Below are 23,496 nucleotides of genomic sequence, written 5' to 3'. Positions count from 1 at the left end.
TCCACCCCATCGCCAGGAGCTGACTGCCAGACAAGGCTTCCATTCTATACCCCGGTTTCCTGGTTCCAGAGCCCCCTCACCTACCAGACCCAAGGATTGAACCCCCACTTTCCCTTCTAAGGGCTAGCTCTGGACCAACTGGGCCTGAATCTCCCAACCTTTGTCCAGACAGAGGGATCGGACACCCCCTGAAGGATCCCCCACTGTGGGTCGCACACATCAGGTTTCTTACCCACCCTCCCCCCTTCAGGGACCCGAATATCCGCACTGTAGTTGACTGTTCTCCCTCCCCCACCTCCCAGCCCAGGCCTCCAGCCCTAGGCCCTGGGTGGGGAAAGCCAAGGAGGGAGGGGGGAGAAAAAAATATCTGACTTCAGGTTCAAAGAGGCTTTGGGAGGGACTGGGGGAAGGGGGCCGGACAATGGCCTTGGCTGGACAATCCTGGTCCCCAGAGGGGGCAGCTCTAACCCTAAACAAGTGCTCAACCCTTGAATGGGCCTGGATGGCTCCCCTGGGGACAGCTTCCTGCCCCCCAACCCCCCAGCCCCAATCCCCTCACACAGAATCCCCCTCAGAGCAGCTACAAGAGCTCCAGCAACTATCCCCACATCCCCTCAAAGACTGAGCCTCAGACGGGCCCCCCGCTGGGACCCAGGTATCCCGTCCCCTTCTAGAGGACTCAGGCGTCCAGCCTTGACACCCACCCCTCCCCCAGTCCCCCAAGCCTTTGTTTAGGGGGGCTGGCGAAAAGATGCAGAGAGGGTGGAGAGTGACTTGGGGAGGGGGTACAGGAAGCCTGTCCTAAGCTCTCTCTCCCACAGGGTCTATTTTTCTGGGCCTGTCCTAAGGGCTCAGGCTGCTGGCCTAGTCCTTGATTCTGTTTGCAAGAGAATAGATTTCAGACTGTCTGTTTGGGATGATGCCTGTCTGTCTGCTCCCCAAACTTGCCCTAAATGAAGGCCCCGAGGTGACTTGAGGGGGGCTCTGGAAAGGCTGTGGACCAGAGCTCCCTACAGCTTGGAAGCCAGAATCCTGAGCCTGGGACATGGACCTCTGCCGACTTAGGCATCACTTCATCTCAGCTTGGTCTGGGGTTGTTTGCTGGGGTCATGTCTCGGCATCTTCCTTCTGAGGGTCTGAGTGTTCTGGTGGGGGTCCTCCTGACTGTGGCAGCCTTGGTGGTATCTGGGAGTCCTTTGAGCATGAGGGTTTTTTTTGTTTTTTTTCCCCTCTGAATCTATATCATACAGCCCCTGTTCCAGACCATCTGTACATACTTTTGGGCAACCAATTGTAACCTGCATTTCAATACTTCCTACAGGTCTGCTGGAGGATCTACAGGGCAGCAGGGCTGGAGCTGTATTTACCTCTAAACCACTAACTGCCCAAAAGGCAGATAGATTAAGGGTCCTGGTGGGGGTGGAGAGATGTGCTTTGAAACAGGAGGGGCCTTTCCCCAGCCATCTCCCCAACCCCCAGGACAGAGCCATCATAGCCCCTTTGTCATGCATCTATCTGCTGTCTGCCAAGAAGACGGCCTCCCAGAGGAGGGGGAGGGGCGGGCCTAGGAAATCTCCAGCTGCAGGGCTCCCGGGCTCGCCGCCCTCTAGGCGCCCAGCAGCCCCTTTCCCCATGTGGTCCATAGAGCCCTTGAACACCTGTCTTCCCATCAACCCCTAAAACACCTTCCCCATTTCCCTCTAAACAACACAACTCTGTTTTTTAGATTACAATCGGTTAGTTGCTCTAGGTGGTGTGTTTCTTTCCTGGGCAAGAGCCCCATTCCAGAGGGAGAGCCAGAGGCAGGGTGGGTGCTTGGATCCAGACCTAAGCGTGGTCAGTCCCGTGTTTGCCTGGAGTCTGACCCAGAACCTTAATGGCCAGTTCAGTTTGTCTGGACTCCTAGCCAGCCCCCTCCTGGGCTGCTCTGGCTGGTGGAGTTACACCTGAAGGGTAGGCCACGTCACTCCTGCCAAGGCCAAGCTCTCTGCAGGCCTGGAGGAGACCGGAAGCAGAGTCAAGTCATTAGATGTGGCTCCTCCACTCTCTCGGGTCTCAGGGAGTCACTAAAAAACTTCAAGCCCCCCAAACCAATTTAGGACTGGGCTCACAAACTCTCCACACACACCTTTATTATAGTGCAATGTCCAGGCCCTTCGCAAAGACAAATGCGAGTATCTGGTTGCAGAGTATACCCCAAGACTCAGGGAGAGCAAGTGAGGGCCACCACTCCCCACCAGCTGTGACTGGTGGCTAAGCTGCAAAGAAGCATGATGGTGGCCTTGCTGCTGTCCCCTCACTGGAGCATGGGGGTGCTGTTTGGTTGGGAAAACCAATCGAAACGACCCAGATGGGGACCAGTGAAGACTTGCTTGAGACCAGGGTAGCAAACCACTTATTTTGACTTGTAGCTTCTGTCAATCTGAAGGCAGAAGGAGAAAGAATGGAGGGCTGAGGAGAGAAGTTTCAGGCTTTGTCCACTTTGGGAGACTATCTCCTTTAATCTCAATTTATACATATTCCACCACTCACCGTAAACCAACGCCCCTCTTCTCAACAACGGACAATATGGTCTCTCCTGCAAAGTCTGCAAACTGAAGTCTTCTTTTCCCAAATCCAGATAATGTTACCTCAAATCTCAGAATCAGCTCTCTGCTTGTAGTCTGCAGGAATAAACCAAGGGTCTGCAAAACAAGGTCCCTGGCATTCTGAGTTTACATTGTTCTTCGTTGGGTCACCATGGGATTATAAGTATTTTTATGCTGAGACGACTCCTCAGCAATTAAATATTATGCTTTTAAAAATCCGTTTTCATGTCTGATTTCCTAGCCTCTGACTAGTCTCAACTTCCATTCTTAGTCACCAGATCATTTGAAGACGCATTCTTTTTTTCTGGTTTTGTTTTTGTTTTCCATTGTGGTAAAATACACATAACATAAAATGTACCATTTTAATGACATGTAACATGTCATTGTGCATTTGTCAAAACCCACACAATGTACAATATCAAGAGTGAACCTTAATGTAAACTATGGACTTCGGTTGATAATAATGTGCCCATGTTGGTTCATAGATTGTACCAAATATACCACACTGAGAAGGGATGATGAGGGTAGGGGAGTATATATGTGTAGGTGGGGAGGGCTATATGTGAACTCTGTATTTTCTGCTCATTTCTATTGTGAACCTGAAACTGCTCTAAAAGAATAAAGTCTATTAAAAAAGGTACCATTTTAACCATTTGTAAGTGTACAGTACAGTGGCATTAAATACACTCACATCGTTGTGCAGCCATCACCAAGAAACTTTCTTTTTTCTCTTTTTTTCAGGGAGAGGGTTATTAGATTTATTTATTTTTAATGGAGGTACCAAAGATTGAACCCAGGACCTCCTGCATGCTAAACATGTACTCCAACACTGAGCTATGCGCTAACCCCCTGGAATTGTAATTAAAGCTTTTAATGAGGCTGACCTGCCAAGTTTATCTCTGACTCAGAGAGACTTCAGCTCCCCATATTAATTCAGCAAGGATCAGTGTTGCTCTGTTTCTCAATAGTCTGACTCTGAGGCTGGCTGTGGCCAGGGTATCCACGGTGAACACCACAGAATATAGTCAAGGGCTGTGAAAGGTTTGGAAGAAGGCTGGTCCTGGGAGAAGTGTGGGTGGGCAGTGGTGGCCAGGAGAACACAAGTGTCCTGGGCCTATGTCCTTGGGGAGTGGTCTCTTCACCCCACCTGTCTTCCTTGTTCCAGAATGAGCTTGCCCATCTCTCAGGAAGACTGAAAGGAATTCAGTCAGAAAGACATTATTTACCTGTGTCCAGATTTGAATTGCAATAAAGAGAGTTCTGGAACCTGTCAAACCCTATGTGTCAGCTCCATCCAGGTCACCTTCCCTGAATTATCCCTGTCCTCCCTCCGATGATGGGGATGATACTTAATTTTAACACTGAAGGAATTTGTTACAATCATTCCCACCTAGACAGTAAGTTCTTTGAGGGGCAGGAGCTGTCTTTCTCGTTTTCTTATCCCCAGAGGAAGGCAGAGCTCTTGGCACACAGTAGGCACTCAACTGTGAAGTGAATCCGCTGGTGCGGGGAAAAGTAAAAGGCAGAAAGGCAGAGACCCCTGGAGAAAGAGGCCAAGAAAGGCAAAAGCAATTTCTCCTTCTTCCCTCCCCTATTCTCTTAACCATTGTGGGGAGAGGGAGAGTAAGGGGTGCCTGGTAAATCAGAGGGTCAGAGGGGATGATTGCAGTCCTTGGAGGAGGGCATGGGGTGAGGGGAGGGAGGGTGCTTCTCCACTGTTTTAGTGCAGATCTAGCTCATGCATTGTCCCCAGTCTCACAACCCATTCAAACTCCTCCCTTCTCTTAGGAGTCCTGAGGTGGGATAATGGAAACAGTCAGGCTTGGAGGCAGATGTCCTGGGTATCCCTCCAGCTTTGCTCCTGGGTGATGTTGTAGACTGGTTACTTAAATTTCAGACTCTCAGTTATTGATCTCTAAAATGGAAGGTTCCTCTTCACAGGAACATGGTGAAGATTAAACGAGATACTGCCCTAAAGTTCCTGGCAATTAGTACACATGCTGCAAAGAAGCAAGCTACTTCCCAGTCGATTCTACCTTCTGCCCCCAAAACCCTTAATGCCTCCTCTGGCCACGTTGATCTCTCTCTTTTCTGAAATACTACAAGTCACAGTATGTTGGCTTGCAATTTTACATACGATCTTATATCATTATCCTGGATTGTTTGGTACATTTGTTTTACTCTCTTCTTTTGAACAACGTGGAGGTGTCAGATGTCAGGGCTTTGGAGCTCTTTTAGCCTTTCTGATGGGTGCACAGTGGTCTGTCAGTGTGTTTTGACTTTGTATTTTCCCTGGTCGATCTTGGGAAGTTTTTCACATATATGTGTTGTCCATTCATGTATCTTTCTTTGTAAAGTGCCTGTTTAAGTCTTATTCATTTTTTGTTGTTACTTTTTTCTTTTTTTCCCTTTTTAAATTTTATTGATGTATAGTTGATTTACAATGTTGTGTTCGTTTCTTACATACAGCATAGTAATTCAGCTATACATATCTATTCTTTTTTGTATTCTTTTTCATAAAAGGTTATTACAAGATACTGAACGCAGTTCCCTGTGCTATACATTAGAAACTTGTTTATCGAGGATTTCTTTTTTTTTTTTTCAATTGAAGTATAGTCAGTTTACAATGTTGTGTCAATTTCTGGTGTACAGCATAATGTTTCAGTTATACATTTACATACATATATTCATTTTCAAATGCTTTTTTCATTATAGGTTACTACAAGATATTGAATATAGTTCCCTGTGCTTTTTGTCTTTTTATTATGAAGTCATAGGAGTCATTTATATACTCTGGATATAAATCCTTTGTCAGATACATGTACTGCAAACATTCTAACAAAGAACTTTCTTTTAAAAAATTATTCTGGAAAGCAAAATCTACCGAATTTTCACACACCATTGAGAATAATGGCCCAGATTGTGAGGTCTAGCCCCCAGGAACTTCACATGACTGTCTCTGTATTCCGAAAACAGGCCAAAGTACTTAATTTCTCCAAGGGACCCAGGAGCTATTGGAGGAATTCATTCTTCAGTTTGTGAAAACTGTTTCAGATCTCTCTGAAGATTGTGGAAAGAGCTAAATAAATGTTAATGCCCTTTCTCTAAGCTTCAGATCCAAAGAAGAATGCTCAGAATCCAACCCCACCTCTGCCTTCCACTCCTGCCCACCCTGCCACACCCCCAGAGTTTGACACCTAAGGCTTATTTGTGCCTGTGGTCCTTCTTCATCCTTCTTTCCTGGTTCTGCTCACTTCATTCTGACTTCAGCTCACATTCCTCAAGGAAGTCTGCTGTGGTCAAGGTCACTAACAGACTGAGTACAGTTCATTCTAATAGAGAGGTCTATGAGCTCATCTTTCTTTACCTCCCAGCAGCAGCTTCCCACACTTGATAACATTTTTCTTTCTTTTGCTCACTTCTTTTGGATCTACTTCACAAATTTTATTATGAAGTAGTTTGAGCTGGAAGAAAGGAACAGAGAATTGTAAGAAAGCTTTATGGAGTTACCACACAGGTTTGTCGGCTTGTCACACTTTAGTATCATTTGCTGTATGTGGTATATATGGTAAAGAGTAGAAATATATGCAGACAGTCCTCATTTTGCATTGTTCTGATATGCATGTGTTTCAGTTAACACTTTACAGGCAAGGACAGCCTGAGGGGTGTGTGTGTGTGTGTGTGTGTGTGTGTGTGTTTGTATTGAATTTTGTGTATGCTTTTATGTTTTGTTAAGAATTCTAAAAATCAGAGGGTGAGGATATAGCTCAATGGTAGAGCATGGGCTTGGTGTGCAGGAGGGTCCTGGATTCAAATTCAATACCCAGTGCCTGTGTTAAGGCAGAAAAAAAAAAAAAGAAAGAAATGAAAAATAATTTTAAAAATCCTTTCATTTGGTATGTTTTAAGACTAGAAATTGCTCCTTGCTGAATGTATCATTCTGTAGCTTGCTTTTTTTTTTCCTTTTTTTTTTTTTTGTAGCTTTCTTTTTCAGTCAACATTGTATAGGAGATACATCCACGTTTATACAAATACTTCATTTATTTTCATTTCTCGATGGTATTCATTGTATAAAAATGCTACAATGTACCTCATATTTTCTCTTCATTGACCTTTGGGTTGTTTTTGCGGCAATGAACATTTAGGAGCATCTCTCCTTGGTCGCTTGTGTGTCCTGTTTGGATATGTTAGTAGGAGTGGAATTTTTGCACATCTTTACCACGTGATGCCAAATTGTTCTCTGAAGTGATTGTATTAATTTATATTTATGCTTCCCCCACCACCCCACAACCTTTAAAGCTTCTGTGACATATAGAGTTCTAGTTTTCTTCCTCCCATACCAGCTGCTCCTTCTCAATCTCCTTTGCCAGCTCCTTTTGCTCTAAATGTTGGCATGTTTAAGAACTTTACCTAGGCTGCTTAGTCCGTTCTTACTGCCTTCCTAATCACTCTATTTTCATCCAGTCCCGGGATTTAAATATCGTTTATATGTGGATGGCTCCCAAATATGGATCTCTGTATATTTTTGTAGCTTAAAAAATAACCACACCAAAATAGATACTCAATTATATTGCCAATGGGACTGTAAACTGGTAACGTTTTTATGAAGGGCAATGTGGCCATCTCTGTCCAAATTAAAAAATGCATACATCCAGCAGTCCTACTTCTAGGAATGTGTCCGAAAACATACTGGCATATCTGTAAAATGACTATTCAAAATTACACATTGTAATATTGGTTTTATTTTAGTTTTTCAAATGGAGGTACTGGGCACGCAGAAGCAGGAGGCTGCTGGAGGTGGCTGGCTGGTGGAATGGCAGGTGAAGAAGACCTCACTGTGAGTGAACACCTCTGTTCCAGCCCACTTTTTCCCTTACCCCTTTGGGCACAGTAGCGGAGGCCAAGTTCAGAATCGGTTTGAAGAAGAAAATGAAGAAATTGGAAGAGGTACAGAAGGTAGACAGGGTGAAAGAAAGAGATTTTTTTCTAAAGAATTAAGATATATGGTGTATGGGTTTGGGGATGACCAGAATCCTTATACTGAGTCAGTGGATATTCTTGAAGACCTTGTCATAGAGTTCATCACTGCAACGACTCACAAGGCAATGTCAATTGGAAGACAAGGTCTTGTACAAATTGAAGATACCGTTTTTGATTTGAAAGGACCCAAGAAAGTTTGCTAGGTTTAAAGACTTGCTTACTAGGAATGAAGAATTGAAACAAGCTAGAAAAGCATTTGATGAAGCAAACTGTGGGTCTTGACACCTTTTGTACTTTCTGAAGCTTCATTGTCTTCTGGGGAAACCACATTTAATAACTGTATTTTTCACAGTAAGGTCCTGATATCTAGCCATGTGAATGAAAGGTGGAGAACCACAAAGTTTTCAGTCTTAATTTTCATGTCTTTGATTTTAGAGTGATATTTGAGCCTTTAATTGCCTGCCATTATATTACCAGACTTGAATTACTTATTGGATTTTAATGACCACATATATGTCAAAGTACCTTGCAAACCGTTCAGTTCCTTCTGACTTTTGACCATTTAAATGAAGTAGTATTTATATGTTAGGTGTATTTGTGCCATTGTAGGCTGTACTGTAGCTGTAGCTGTTTAATACATGAAATTTAAAAGGCATCTTTGACTTTATGATCGCTCATAAAGACATGTTTCATGTATTCTAAAGTTTTTAGACTACAGTAGTCAAAGAAGTTATTAAAAGGTAGTGAACTGATTTGTGTTTCTTTTAAGGAGAAAATGATATAAGAAAATACAGCCTTTTGTAGGAGTGTTTATTTGTCTTAAGATAATTTGTTTTAATACTCTTTTCTTTAGATAACAAGAGTGATTTTAAATTTTTTTGTTTCTTATTTTTTGAGAAACTAAAAGTTTTATGTGACTGCTTTTGTGTTGGAAGGCTTATTTGATTTAAAACCTTATAATACACTATTTGTCAATTTTTAAGAGGATTCATTTTCCTAGGTCCAGATTAAAGCTTCTAATAAGTGCCTTCTGCAGCAGGAATGGTGTTGCTGAAAAAGCTGATGGCAGAATAAGCATTTGCAGTAACTTTTTATTAACATGTTTGTTAGTACTTGTTCACTGTGAAAATGTGTTCCTGACTAAAACCATACATGGCTGTGGAAACCACTTTTGTAGTTCAGGATATACATATACAGGTTTTGTGTGTATTGAGCTTATTGTATTATTCTTGCACTTAGCTTAAAGAAACGATTAAAACTGCATTTAGAGGGATCATTGAACATTACTCTTTGTGAAACTGAATGTTTTGTGTGCTGCTTATGAACATTATCTATGAAACAGTACTTAGGAAAATTCTACTTTCTTAACCTATCAATACAAATAATAAAGTATGAAAAATTTAAAAGATTGAGAAACAAAAAACAAATGGAGTTACTGGGAATGGAACCAGGTAGCTTGTGCATACTCAACATGTACCCTACCAACTGAGCTATACCCCCACACCCTAGTGTTGGTTTTAAAAGCAATCAATCAATCAATCCAAATGACTATCAGTAGGGAATTGGTTAAGAAGCACTGCATACAAGAAAGTACTGCATTTCATACAAGAAAGTACTGTAAGTAAAAAAAAGTAAGATACTCTTGATATATCCTAATGGTGGTCTCCATCATACAATGTTAAGGGTAAAAAAGCAAGGTGCAGGATAGCACACATTACGTTTTGTATGAAGGGGAAAAGAATTTATACATATATGTTTATGTTTGCTTGCATATTCATAAAGTGTCTTTGGAGGAATAAATAAGAAAGTAATATCAGTGGTTGCCTGTCAGGGATGGGACAGGAGTGGGAGAGACTTACCTTTTTTAAAGCTTTTGAATTTTGAACCAAATCAAAACAAAGCAAAAGCTAATTCCAAAGGAGACAAAGCAAAACTGACAAACTCAAAATGAAAAAATTTTTTAAAAAACTCTGATAAAGTAATTCTTTTACCTTAATCAAGATAAGAAAAATTGTATAGTCTTTAATAAAAATAGTTAATCACTATATTGTACATCTATAACTTATGTAATATTGTACATCAACTGTAACTCAAAAAATTATTTTAAATTGTCTAAAACTTATATCAGTCCTTGGACAAGGATGTTTACTACTATTTTAATTCAGTATGTTGTTTTCTTTTTTTTAATTGTATTTTCTTTCTTTACGTATCTTTCATTCATTAAAAAGTAAAATAAGGGATGATTAATCGACAGAAGCAATTTGTTTGGTCAAGGAAATGGACCAAATCTTGATTCCAACAGGAAGGCCCAATCTGCAGGATTTTATTTATTTATTTATTTATTTATTTATTTATTTATTTATTTATTTATTTATTTATTGGTAGGTGGACACAATGCTTATAGCTTCAGCAATCTCAGAACGCCCTCTAGTGTCTACAAAAAGAAATCACTAGTGTTTCTCCCAGGACACCTGATTGAAGCCATGTGCCAGCACTTCAGGGCTCTCATTATTAACCCATTCTGTAATCCCTATAAATTTGCTCATGCCTGTCAGAATATGTTATCTTATCTTTGGATCAGAGAGTATGGTCAGAGCTCCTCTCGTCACATCGTAGGCCCAAACAGCCTAGGTGTAGCAAAGAAGACCTTTAGGTCAATGTTCTGAGGGCTGAGGAAGGACCTGAGTGTGAAGGAGTGGGTCTGCATAGCTGCAGCAGCCCCAGGTGCTGAATGCAGAGCACTGCCTCCAGATCGCCCTCTCCAACTGCCACATCTGGTCCCCACCTTGCTGGCTGCCATTCCTGTGACACCAAGGCAACCAAACACTGGATCTCTGTGGTGGGAGTAGGGTTCCAGGATGGGCTGGATGTGGTCTGGTTTATCCTATACCTCTCTTCCAATACTAGACACTAAACTAGACTGATAAACCCTCACTCTTTCTCCAGGAAAGTGGTTCTAGTGTGGTTCTCAAAGCATGGACCCAGGTAGCACTGGCATTTTTTTTTTTTTACCATTATGAACAATGTCTGATTAATAGTCTTATATTTAAATAGCCTTCCATATATTTTAGCTAGTCTGTTGGACATGATGTTTCTGAGGACTTGACCATGGGACACTTGGACAGAGACCTGAATTGTTGGGGGAGCAGCCATCTTAGTCTCTGGAGAGGAGGTGCACTTGGGGTGTCACAGGAGAGGCAAGAGCCCTGGGACAGAACCGGGCAGTGTCAGAGGCCCATGAAAGTAGACAAGTGAGCTGGGCTGAGAGTGGGGGATGGGGGGCTGAGGCCCAGGTGGTGAGAGGGGCCCTGGCACAAGGGGCTTGTAGAAGTGGTGAAGGACTGGGATTTCATTCTGCCTGAGAGGAGAAGACACTGGAGTGTTACATGCAATGTGATGGCGAGGATGTGTTCTGATTCACAGTTTAAAAGATCACATTGTCTGTTATGTGGGCAATGGACAGCAGGGCATGAGAGTCAGCAGGGAGCCCACCTCTAAAGTGCACATGTTAACTACTGTAGAGAGGATGGTTCTAAGGTGGAAGCAGTAGAGGTGTGAGAAGTGACTGGATTCAGTGCTGATACATTTTAAAGATGGTGTTAGCAGTTACTCGATGGAGAACCACATATTTATTTTCCTGCCTTAATTCTGTAGCTGATTTGAGGTGTCTTACTGCCATAAACCCAATGTAGTCTACGTGAATTATTTAAAAATCAATGCCAACAAAAATAGAAATTTTAAACTGTTAAGACTGGGGTAAAGCTAGAACATTATTACTAGGCAAGCTGGAACATCTGAAACATTTGCTGAAATGGAAAGTTGATTGTTTCCCTAGCTATGGATTTCATTGGCTCGTAATTTCTTATATAAAAGAGATTGCATAAAAGAGCCACCGGGTGGGGCAATAGAGCAGGATCAGTCCCTTGCTACCTGCTTCCAGTTCTACACACAGAGTCAAAGCAAATTAATTCCAAGATGTTCAAAGATTAAATCAACATCTACAAAGTCATTGAGTAAATGTAAAAATCTCAGGAATTCAAGGAGATTATGCATTTTCCCCCCTAGAAATGATCTCCTTGCGTGCTGCTGAAGTGATAGGGTCCTTTTGGGGGGCCCCAAGATGTAGGAGCTATTGGGCTACAGCCCTAAATAGAGTTGTTGAGGAGAGTGCAGACCTACTGGCAGGAAGAATCAGGCTTTGTTTTTGTGTTTTATCAGGAGGAACCTGGTAAACCAGTCAGAGTGGAGGATTTGAAGCCTACCTTCCAAAGGAAAAAATTTACAATCTCCCCTCAATTTAAGCTCATCAGAAATCACCAAGGAGCCACCTGTTCTCTTCCTCCCAGAGCCGCGTGGTTCCCCTCCAATGCCAACAGGAAGGGGAGCGCGGATGAGTGTGGAGGTTTTTGGTTCCCACTTCAGTGTTTTCTTCCTCTCAGGTTATTAATGTGAGTTTCTTTGCCTCCTCGCCACCACCCCAACCCTCACTGGAGCACTTGGCCCGGAAGTTTCTGGGGGCCTTGGACCTGAAGGTGCAGTTTCTCTGTGTCCTCTCTTTGAGCTGTTGCCAACCCGAGAGCCACAGTGAACATCACCCACATGGGCTGGATGCTCTTACGGAGACACTGTCATTGCCCAGCATTCTTGAAGCTTTTTCAAATCAGAAAGTCAGTATCGTTCCTCAGACTTGCTCTGAAAGACTAACTTTTCTCAAGGACAAATCCAGGCTCTAGGAACAAGATTTACTCCACCCTTTTCCTGCCTGGAGAACGCTAGGACAATATGGTTGTCGAAAGTGGTTTGAGTGTAACTGTGCCAGGATCCCGTGTGTCCCCACTCAATCTGCAATTCTTTTTATTGTAGCCCGCACCTCTTACTCTTGTTTGTTTACATATGTCTACTCTACTAAAAACAACCCTTTTTCAAAAAGACTTTGAAAGATTCGAGGCTTTGAAAATGTGAAGGATTATTTCAAAATACAGTTTCTAGTGTTGGATTTTAGTTAACATTTTGGTTTTTAAACATCTGTAGCTTATTGACTTTGGTTCTTAACATCATAATATTTTTCAGCACAAATATTATCTCCCTGACCTACTCCCATACAAATCCAAATTTATACTAAAGGAAAATTCCAACATTTCAGACAAACTGTAAGTCATCAAGTTATCTCACTCCCTGGAGACACCAGTGTCAAAACTTTGGTGAGAAATCTTCAAGGTTTTCCTCTATTTAAAATGTATTTTGTAAGTGGTATTAGTGGCATTATAATTCAGCATGTTCTTTAGCTTTTACAAAAGCTTAAACGTGTCTTGGGCACATCTTTTCATAGCAACACATTAAAATCTATCTTATTACTTATATTGGCTGCATGGAATTATGTCACAAGGCTTTTCTTTGGGGACAGTAGGAATGTTCTATATCTTTATTCTGGTAATGGTGACGTGGGCGTGTAAGTTGCCAAAACTCAACCAGCTGTGCATTTCAAATAGATGCATTATGTTGTATGTAAATTATGTCCCTTCAAAGTTGGTTTTATTTATTTATTTAATTTTATATTTTAAATGAAAGAAGTTTTTTCTTTTTTTGGAGGGGGTAGGTAATCAGGTTTATTTATTTATTTAATTAAAAAAAATTTGGAAGTACTAGGGATTGAACCCAGGACCTCGTGCAAGCTAAGCACACACTCTACCACTGAGCCATACATTCCCCACCACAGCTGGTTTTAAAAATACCATCCTCTTTGTAATTTATACTTAGGTAAACAAAAGAAACAAACAAAACACTTTGTTCTTGTTTCTAAGAGCTACACCCTGCACATTTGAAGTTAAAGGGTCCTGATGTTTGCAACTTTCTTTCAAGTGGTCCCCCAATAACAATAATAGCTGTTTACATATTCAGACAGAACTCAAACACCTATAACAAAACGAATACACGACAGAATAAAATAAATAAAGAATAAAAATGAAAGTCAGAAATCATAAAATTATATCGTTAAAATTTTATTTCCCCGGTAGCTTTTCTCTCTCTTTTTCTTCTCTCTTCCTTTCTTCAGCCTTTTCCCCTTCGCTCCCTCCTTTTCCCACTCTCTGCTTTACAGCTTATCCCCTGCATATTCGAACCCACGAACATACCTGACTCACTTGGGACAGGTCAGGTACCCACCAGGAAGTCAGTGCTCACCGGGCTATTTGCTTGATGGGGGAGGGGCGGCCATGGCTAGATCCAGGAGAGCACCCTAAATCTGCAGTCCTAGACCATCAGGGCCTCTCCCACATCCCAGTAGTTGGCTTTCTCTTATTGCAATCACCTCCAAATGTGGTGGAACAAACCTAGCATATTAGTATTAAGTCTTTTTTTTTTTTTTTGAAGGGTGGGTGGTGCGGTGACTTGAATGAGACAGTTAGATGGAGCTGCCACAGCTAGCAAGTCTTTGAAGGAGGACTGACACAGAGGAAAGGGTTTGGGTCCAGCTTTCAGAAGAGCTGGGTTCCATCTACCTCTATACTTCCACTACCCTTGTGAATTTCAGCAATGAAAAGAATCTCTGAGATGGACAGGACCCAATCCCTGAACTGCCAAATAAATTGTGATGGTGAAAGTAATTAATTAATAAAAATAATATGAAATCTAAGAAATTGTTAAAGCTTTCTGAGGCCTGACATTTTCACTCACAGGAAAAGTGTAGAATAAGGAGCTTAGTGGAATGGTTAGTATTGAGAGGCAGAGTACAACTTTGAAAAAAGCATTTATCTACAGGGAGACAAAGATGAAATGAACATAGTTCCTGATCCTAAAGTGACTTGTTAGCTTATGGGAGGAGTGTAAGATGGTCAGATAGGGTTCAAGGCAGGGCAGACTTGGTACCATCAAGGAGGTTTCAACCAGGGTTAGACCAGTGGTTCTAAAACTTGCCTACACATTGGAATCACTGAGGGGGCTTTAAAAAATACGAAGGCCAGCCCAAGGGATACTGATTCAATTGGTTTTGGCTATGGCCTACACATATGGATAGTAAAAACTCCCCAGGTGGTTCTAATAAGCAGCCTAATTTGAGAACAACAGGCTAGATGTTCCAAAGATCAAGAGATGTGTGTTGGCAATAAGGCACAGTTTTTAGTAGAAGGAAGCTTTAAGGGTGGCATTATTGTTATTATATTATTATTATGGAGACATAGTTCATATATCACATAATTCTTTTTTTTAAAGCATACAGTTAGGTGGGTTTTAGTATGATCCCAAGGTTGTGCCACCTTCCCCACCATCTGTTTGGGATGATCTTGTAGGATGTGCAGTTCTGATGGGTTGGAAGGCAAAGGAGAATAATCCATGGGAGGGTGATGCAGAAGCAGTGGCATCCCGGTGGGACAAAATAAGGAGATGGACCATTTTTACTGCAACCCAGGGAACATATCACCAGAGAAGTGGGGGGTGATGCCAGACAGCTGGTTGTGGCAGCTGGGGCATCAGTGAGGGAGCAGAGGCATTATGTGTTATATCTGCAGACAGGGCAGCTGTGGATGGCTTGGGCATCACGGTTATAACTGAGGACAGGTACAGGTTTAGGAGACCTTTGCGGTTCTCTAGGCTGAAGTAGATGAAAGCCTGGACTAAGGTAGCTGCTGTGGGATGGAACAGGGGTTGGGGGAGCTGATGGTGAGTCCAAGAAAGGCAGGGGGAAAGGGATCAGAGGGGACCAAGCTGGTGGTATTGCCAGAGAACTAGGGGGACAGGGAGAGGCTGGTGTGCTGGGAGGTGTAGAGTCTGCTTGTAGACCTGTTGGATTTGAGGGGCAGGTGGCCCCAGAGGTGCAGATGTCCTGAGGCAGGTTGGAAAGGGTGTCTGGAGAGAGGTTGGCGCTGGAGTGGATCATGGGGAGTGGCCTCACTGGGCTTGTGATCCCTGTCCCCTCCCCGCGGTCCCTGCCCCGCCCCCGTGGCTGAGTCAGTGGCTGCAGTTTAGTCTCCCAGCCAGGCCGGGAGGCGTGCTTTCAGGCTAACTTGTGGAGTTGCTCAGGACTGCCGCACTGAGCGCTCCGTCCCGGCGCCTTCTGTTGCTGGGTTGCAGCCTCCGGGAGGCTGGAAAAGTCTAGGCCTTGAGGCTTCTCCTTGTCCTGATGTTTCCAGCCGTTTTTGTCCTTCTTTTAACCCCAGGTGCCACAGCCGGTGAGTGGGGTTCATTGAGCTTCGCAGCCGGGAGCCTGGGGCGGCTTCAGGGGTCCCGTGGAATTCTTGAGCGTCGAGGGGACCAACTCACTGGCGGTGCGGCGCGGGTGGGGAGCGGGGAACGGGGTAAGAGCTGGGGGAGATGGGGAGAGGTAGGGTAAGGTCGGGGAGGGGGCCGGAAGCCGGGTGCCGCCTGTTCCCATCACAGCTCAGTCTGGCTTCTGCACTCTCTTTCCAGCTTCTTTTCCGGCTGCACCCACCGTCCCTCCCTCCTTCCTCTTCTTCAGACCTGAGTCCTCTGACACCCCTGGGTCGGAAGGCTGCCCCCACACCCGTGTTCCCCCCACCATCACCCCGACGACGCCGCTCCCCCAACCCCGATGCTGGAGTTTACCAATTCCTTCCCGTTTGAGGGGGATTTTGCCCTCTCAGATGCCTGAGCACTGTTTTTTCTTGCTGTTCTCTGCCCAGCCTTCTTCCCTGCGCTGCCTGTGGGTAAAAGGAAATTCCAGGCAGACAGTGCTCCAGGAACCTCAGTCCCTGGACTTAAGGCCTTTTTTTAGTGACTAGGGAGCTCCAGGAAGGGCCCAAGTGCCGACCACATTTCTTTTCTTTTTTTCTTTCCTTTTTGAGTTTTTTAAAACCACTTAAAATTTTATTTATATATTTATTTTACAATATCATATTTTTTAAATTGAAGTATAGTTGATGTACAATATTATAGCTTATTTTAGACCAGATAGTTTGTACCTCTTAATCCTCCACCTCCATCTTGCCCCTCCCCCTTCCTTCTCCCCACTGGTAACCACTCGTCCCTTCTCTACATCTGCCAGTCTGTTTCTTTTCTGTTATATTCAACTAGTTTGTTGTATTTGTTGTACTTTTTTAGATTCCATATGTAAGTGATGTCTTAGAGTACTTGTCTTTCTCTGTCTGGCCCATTTCACCCAGCACAATGCCCTCCAAGTCCATCCATGCTGTGCACCAGAAACTAATACAACATTTTAAATCAACTGTACTTCAATTAAAAAGCAAACAAACAACCCATTTAAAATATGGGCAAAATAACTGAACAGACGTTTTTCCAAAAGAGGAAATGTAGATGGCCAACAAGAATATGAAAAATTTCTCATCACTAATATCAGGGAAATGCAAATCAAAATCAAAACGAGATATCATCTCACACCTGTCAGAATGGCCATGATCAAAAAGAACACAAATAACAAATGTTGACAAGGATGTGGATAAAAGGGAACCCTTGAAAACTGTTGGTAGGGATGTAAATTGGTGTAGCCACTATGGAAAACAATATGGAGGTTTCTTAAAAACCCAAAAACAGAACCATTACATGGCCCAGCAATTCCACTCCTGCGCATACATCTAAGAAAAACAAAAACACTACTTCAAAAAGATACACACACCCCACCATTAATAGTAACACTACTTACAGTTGCTAAGCCATGGAAGCATCCCAAGTGCACGTCAAAAGATAAATGGACAAAGAAGATGCAGCACAATTTCTTTATCCAATTACCTGTCAGTGGACACTTAGGTTGTTTCCATGTCATGGCTATTGTGTGTAGTGCTGCTATGAACACTGGGGTGCATTTATCTTTTCGAATTAGAGTTCCCTCTGGATATATGCCCAGGGATTGCTGGATCACATGGTAAGTCTAGTTTTAGTTTTTTTGAGGGATCTCCATACTGTTTTCCATAACGGCTGCACCAAACCACATTCCCACTAGCAGTGTAGGAGCGTTCCCTGTTCTCCACACTCTCTCCAGCATTTATCTTTTGTGGACTTTTTAATAATGGCCATTCTGACTGGTGTGGATACCTCATTGTAGTTTTGATTTGCATTTCTCCAAAAATTAGTGATACTGAGCATTTTTTCATGCGCTTATTGGCCATTTGTATACCTTGATTGGAAAATTACTTGTTTAGGTCTTGCCCATTTTTGGATTGGGTTGTTTCTTTTTTTGTTATTAAAGTATATGAGCTGTTTGTATATTCTGGAAATTAAGCCTTGTCAGTCACATGATTTGCAAATATTTTCTCTTATTCCGTAGGTTGTCTTTTTGTTTTGTTTATGGTTTCCTTTGCTGTGCAAAAGCTTATAAGTTTAATTAGGTCCCATTTGTTTAGTTTTGCTTTTATTTCTATTGCCTGGGTAGACTGCCTTAGGAGAACACTGCTAAGATTTATGTCAGATAATGTTTTGCCTATGTTTTCTTCTAAGAGGCTTAAGTTTATAGTGTCTTGTCTTACATTCAAATCTTTAAGCCATTTTGAGTTTACTTTTGTGCATGCTGCTAAACTCACCCTCTTGAGGCCTCCACTCTCCACCCCACAGGTGCTGGACTGCACTTGCCCTGGTCCCTCTGCACCTCCCCCTATGGCACCTTACCCTGCTCCCACCCCTGCCCACCTGCCTTGGACCCTCACCAAGTTCTCATCAGTCACAAGCCCCCTCCTCTGGGAACCAGTATTCTCAAGGTCCCTCACCCAGAGCACTCCTCCTGTTCTGTCTTCACCCTAACCCAAGGTCTCCCAGAGTCACCCTTGAGCCCCACTCATCCCCTGTTCCCCAATCCCAGGCATGATCCCCTCTGCAACCCTTCCCCCTGAAAGAATCCTTGGTCCAACTGCCCAGCTCCTTGGCCTTCAATATCTTCTTTGGTCCCTTGACCCCAGTGAGCTATCACTACCTCAATCATGTATCCAAAGTCCTTGTTTATGCCACCTGGTGGGCTGGCCTTTCCCTACAGGGGCCTTCTCCCAGCACCACCCCTCCTGCACTGGATGTCTGACCCTACCCCTCTGTGGGGTAAGACCTGCCCCCCAAACCACTCCCACCATGTAGGTCCTTTCCAATGTGCACTAGGCACTGAAGTTCTATTTTCTCTTGCCAGCCCCTCCTTCTAATTCTAGATGGTCCTTGGGCACACTGCATTGACCCTTTGAATCCCTCAACACCTACCTCTCCCCAGGGCACACTGGCAGGTTTATTCCCCTCCCTAAGTGGGGCCTCACCATGCCTCTTGCACTCTGGACCCAGACCCCCTCCTTCAGCTCCCCCGGGGGGCACTGGCCTACCTGAAACTCTGTTAGTGCCACAAGCCAGCCCCGCAGGCCCCTCTGCCTCCTGCCTCACCCTCCCTTGACTCCACCTTGTCCCCAGTGAGCCTTCACCACAGACAGCAGGCCTCGCTCTCCACCTCACCCTGACCCACCCCTGACCCACCCCTGACCCACCCCTGACCAAGGAGCCCTCTGCCAGGTGGGCCCCTCTGATCCTGGGCCTGCTAGGGCCCCTGCCTCCCTTCTGGTCCACCTCCCCTCACCCTGGTCTTCTTGCCTCTCTCTGCCTCTCCCTTCCTCCGCAGGCCAGCCTCTCCCCGGACCTCTTACCTGGACCCTTAGGGAGCCAGTGTTGCCCTGTCCTGGCACCTGTCCTACATGTTTGCCATCTCTGTCCTCCTCCCCCAATTCATTCCTCAGTTCCTAGCTCCTTCTTTTCTCCTTTCCTTTTATTCCTGTGTGGAAATCCTCATTCTCGTCCCTCGGTACACATGCCTGTTGTGCATCCTTGAGATCTGGAGAAGGTCAGGACAGCAGAACCTTTCTGTTCAACATTTGATGGGCCCTCGTTTCCAGAAAGCAGTCTCACCTGCACTCCGTCCTCCCCAGGATCGCACAGTCTCCATTACAGCCTCACAGTGCTGTGCCAGGACGGGTTTGTGCAGCCGAGCTTTTCAGCTGAGGGACGCTTGGATGGTCAGGCCTTCCTGCACTATGACAGTGGGAAGGGCAGGGCAGAGCCCCAGGGACCGTGGGCAGAAGACTTTGCAGCTGAGACGTGGGACACAGAGATCAAGGACTTGACAGAGAATGGAAGGGACCTCAGACAACTTCTGGCAGAAACAATGTCCCTGCAGGAGGAGAAAGGAGGTGAGAGTGGGGAAGGGGCGAAAGTGCTGTGAGGCATTTCCCAGGCAAGTCTGGGCCCAGAACAGGGATCTGTCTCTTTTCCCTGGATTTGGTGGGGGAGGGGAATGCTGAGGAAGGGGGGTCTGTGAAGTCAGCAGGGAGGTGACCATGACTCAGCCCGCACAGGGAAGACATGGAGGGCAGCAGAGAGGGAGCCCTCTGGCTGGAATTTCTCACTTGGGCCGAAGGGCAGAAGGACATGGAACCAGAACCGGAGGGTCACTGCTCGGTGGGGGCAGGCTTGCATTCCCTGCAGGAGACTGTGGGCTGTGAAATCCGAGAAGATGGCCAGGCCAGGGGCTTCAGGAGTATCTGCTATGATGGGAAGCTCTTCCTCTCCTGTCACCTGGAGACCCATGGATGTAGAGTGCCCCAGTCCCTGGATCAGACCTTGGCCATGGAAATCAAGAAGTCCTGGGACACGGATGGCTTTCAAAGCAAGCACTACCGGGCCCATGTGCAGGGAGAGCTTTGTGCAAGACTGCAGAGCTACGTGGAGTCCCGGATGGGCTTCACGGACAGAACAGGTACTGACCCTGGGCCGGGGCCTTCCTGTCCCCGACCCCTGGAGCCTCCCCGCCCCAGCTCTGCCCACAGAAACCCTCCCTACAGTCCGGGTGCATGTATGTCGCATTGGCATGTTGTGTTGCGATTTGCTGTTCTGTTAAACATCTGTAGAGAGACGGGCAGGTACAGGAGGGGAGGGGAAGGAACCATCCCAGTGACAGTAATCCAGGGAAGCAGCGGGCCCTCTGACAGAAAACTGTCCCAGGGAAGGTGGGTGTCAGGCAGGAGAGGAAGCTCCTAGACTAGGGGTCGGCCCCCTGGCTCCCAGCCTTTCTGTCACAGCAGGTTCCCTCCTGGTCCCTGAGAGCCCAGCCCTCACATCTCCCTCCTCAGCATCACATGTAGATCCAGTCTCGGCCCATCCTCCTGCCTGTCTAAAGGAACTGGGCCCCAGGGTGTCGAGCAGACTTGGAGAAGGGCTGGGGTGGGTGAGGGCTCAGCCAGAGTTGGAGAGGTAGTGGGGAGCAGCCCCATTCTCTCGTCTCCCTTAGAGGGGAGCAGGGTGTGGCCACAAGCCTCACTGGCCCTGTGCTCCCAGTGCCTCCAGCAGTGAACGTGACCCTCAGCCGGCCTTGGAGGGCAGGGTCAACCTGTCCTGCTGGGCTTTTGGCTTCTTTCCCCGGAATATCTCAGTGGCCTGGCTTCAGGATGAGGACCGCGTGAACCAGGATGCCCAGCAGTCTGGGGGTGTCCTGCCTGATGGGAACGGAACTTACTGGACCTGGGTGACCATAAATATTCCCCAAGGAGAGAAGCAGAGGTTCACGTGCCACGAGGACCACAGCGGGAATCACAGTGCACACCCTGTGTCCTCTGGTGAGGCTGGGGTGATCCCTGGGAGGGTCAGAGACCAGGGTCGGGGAGAGGGAGCCAGGATTATAAGAAGGCTCTTTCCCAGGAAATACCCTGATGCACTGGAGCCCATGGCTGATTCTGGCTGCTGCTGTGGTTTGTGTTATTTCCATCATGTTTTGATCCAAGAAGACGACGACATCAGCTGTGGAGAGCCCAGGTAAGAAATCTGGGCAGAGGGAGGGAAGCGGGGTGCTCTGCCTAGGATGTAGGGTCCCCTAGATGCCCCTCTGCACAGAAACGAGAAGATAACAAGCCTCTGCAATAAGAAGTGGGTGATGGATATTTGTGAGGGGAATGGGAGCCACATCTGCTTTAAGCCCTCAGCCCCGCTCAAAGCCAGGGCTAGGCTGGGCCCTCAGAGTCTGGCTGGGGCCTCTCCTTGCTCTGGATGAGACTGGGTGGCAGTGACGGTTGTGTGCTCTGTTTTCATCCCTTTCTTGCTACTCTCAGGCCCGCCAGGCCTCATCTAGGGGGATGTGTTGGATCATGTGCTGGTTGCGAGGGTCTAGGTGATCCTGGAATCAGAGGTCTAGCCACACTGAGAAGCAGGTCCCCTACAGGTAGTGAGGGCAGGTTCTGGTTGAATCCCTGCTTGGAACAGGGCAGGAGGGACGTGCAGCTTCGCCAAGCAGCAGCACTTGGGGTGGAGTTGAGATTTCAGGAGCCAGTGGACCAGGAAGGAGCAGGGAAGGCCAAGTGCAGCCCGAGAGCCTGGGTGGGGAGTGAGGGGCAGGGCGGGGCCAGGCCTCTGTGAGCAGGGGCTGCTCCAGGGTCAGGTCAGGTACAGAGCCTGGGGCGGCCCAGTTTTTCTAGTTGGGCCTGCAGGGCACCTGGGCTTCCCAGTGGGCTTTCCAGTGAGGAGCTACTGGCTCAGGGCCTGGGGAAGGCAGGAGGCTGGGCTGCAGGTGGGAGGTCAGGGCCTGAGATGCAGGTGCTGGCGCAGGTGAAGCGGCCTGAGAAGTGAGGAGAGAAAGGAGTTGTGTGTGTGTCCATTCCCAGGCCTGGAGGAACATGGAGCCAGGGTCTGTCTGGTGGGCAGCCTGGCACCAGGTCGAGGGAGGCATCTGGACTGAAGTGTCCACTCCTGGATCTTGTCCTCTAGTCCTGTGGACTTTTGTCCCTTGCATGGAGGGTTCTGGAAGCAGGGACAGGTGATGATGTTGAGGGAGGCAGGGGAGGATTCTAGCCAGGGCGGGGGACAGTGGGGTGAGCGGGAACAAAGGAGGAGTGTCGTCGTCCCTCGGAGAAAGGCAGAGTCTGATTTTGGAGCAACTGAAGGAGAATCTCTAAGGGAATAGAAAGCAATATTCTGCAACCAGTTGGTCATTTATTTATTGGTTTCTCTTTTTTTCCAGAGCACATTAGCCTACAAGACCTGGCTCCACACCGCCGTAGTAGCCTCACAACTGGAATTTAAGTCTTCGTAGTCAGATCAATTCAACTGCGGGAGCTTAGATTCTGCACTTGGGAGGCCTAAATTCAGCTCCCCACTCTGGTCTGACTGGAAATTTCCCTCTTGATACCTCAGTTTCCTCATCCACAAAATGAGAAAAACTGTTTATTTCCAAGTGAGGTTCATAGGACTAAAACTGGAATATATATGAGGTGCTTCCAGCTGCTCCACACTATTTAACACTATTCTTATTATATTAGAGTAATATATTAAATGGACTGGTTATATTATTATAAATAAGATTTATCTGTAAATTCCTTCATTGCCACTCCTCCTGAGGAGACTTATTGTAGGTTTCTGGAAACCTGATGTTCCCTTCACCCCCGTCGCACTTGTATATCCATTACTTCACTCTGCAGTATCTTTATAATTTCACGTTATAAATTTTAATGCTCTTTAAACACACATATCTGGTCTATGTTTTATTTCCTGGGTCTGGAAAGGGATATCAGAGAAGGGGAGGTATATCTCCATGCCTCGAGGCAGCACTGAAAATTCTGCTCCCCCTGACCCCTCCAGCTCCCAGTGACTGACAGAGTCACAACAGAAGCATACAGGGCTGGGAGAAGATGCAATGGAACGCCTGGGCCAATGTTCAGGGGCTGACCCTGAGGCGGAAATCTTCCCTGAATAGTTGGAACCCTCATGTGATGAAGCAGAGCTGAAGAGTGACATCAGGGGAGGGGACAGGGACGTTGCTTTGGGGTTTCCTGATTATAAGAATAGGGGTCTGTCTGCTCCTGGGGTGAAGTGACTGCTGAGGACTAGGCTGATGAGAGAGTAAAGGAACACGGAATGTGAGTGAATCAGTCATACATCAGCATGTCTCTCCATCAGTTCAGAATGATTTCTGCAAGGCAAATGGGGAGGTGAGATATTTATCCACCTGATGCTTAGTCCT

The 23,496-nt window shown here is 45.8% G+C and overlaps 1 protein-coding gene and 1 pseudogene across 1 annotated transcript; both read left to right on the top strand.

Moving 5' to 3' along the window:
* The first annotated feature begins 7,345 nt into the window (after nucleotides 1-7,345).
* LOC140687871 (transcription initiation factor TFIID subunit 13 pseudogene) lies at nucleotides 7,346-7,850 on the top strand (annotated as a pseudogene).
* A 7,694-nt stretch (nucleotides 7,851-15,544) lies between these two features.
* On the top strand, nucleotides 15,545-23,070 carry MICB (MHC class I polypeptide-related sequence B). Its single transcript, XM_072945377.1, is given in 7 exon segments — nucleotides 15,545-15,730; nucleotides 19,421-19,681; nucleotides 19,960-20,247; nucleotides 20,826-20,858; nucleotides 20,861-21,103; nucleotides 21,186-21,299; nucleotides 22,498-23,070. Coding segments are annotated over 6 exon segments (951 nt in total). The 5' UTR covers nucleotides 15,545-15,681; the 3' UTR covers nucleotides 21,263-21,299; nucleotides 22,498-23,070.
* The last annotated feature ends 426 nt before the right edge of the window (nucleotides 23,071-23,496 follow it).

This window comes from Vicugna pacos, chromosome 20, assembly GCF_048564905.1.
Source record: "Vicugna pacos chromosome 20, VicPac4, whole genome shotgun sequence".
Classification (NCBI taxonomy): Eukaryota; Metazoa; Chordata; class Mammalia; order Artiodactyla; family Camelidae; genus Vicugna; species Vicugna pacos.
This window is presented reverse-complemented; position numbering and strand designations above follow the sequence as displayed.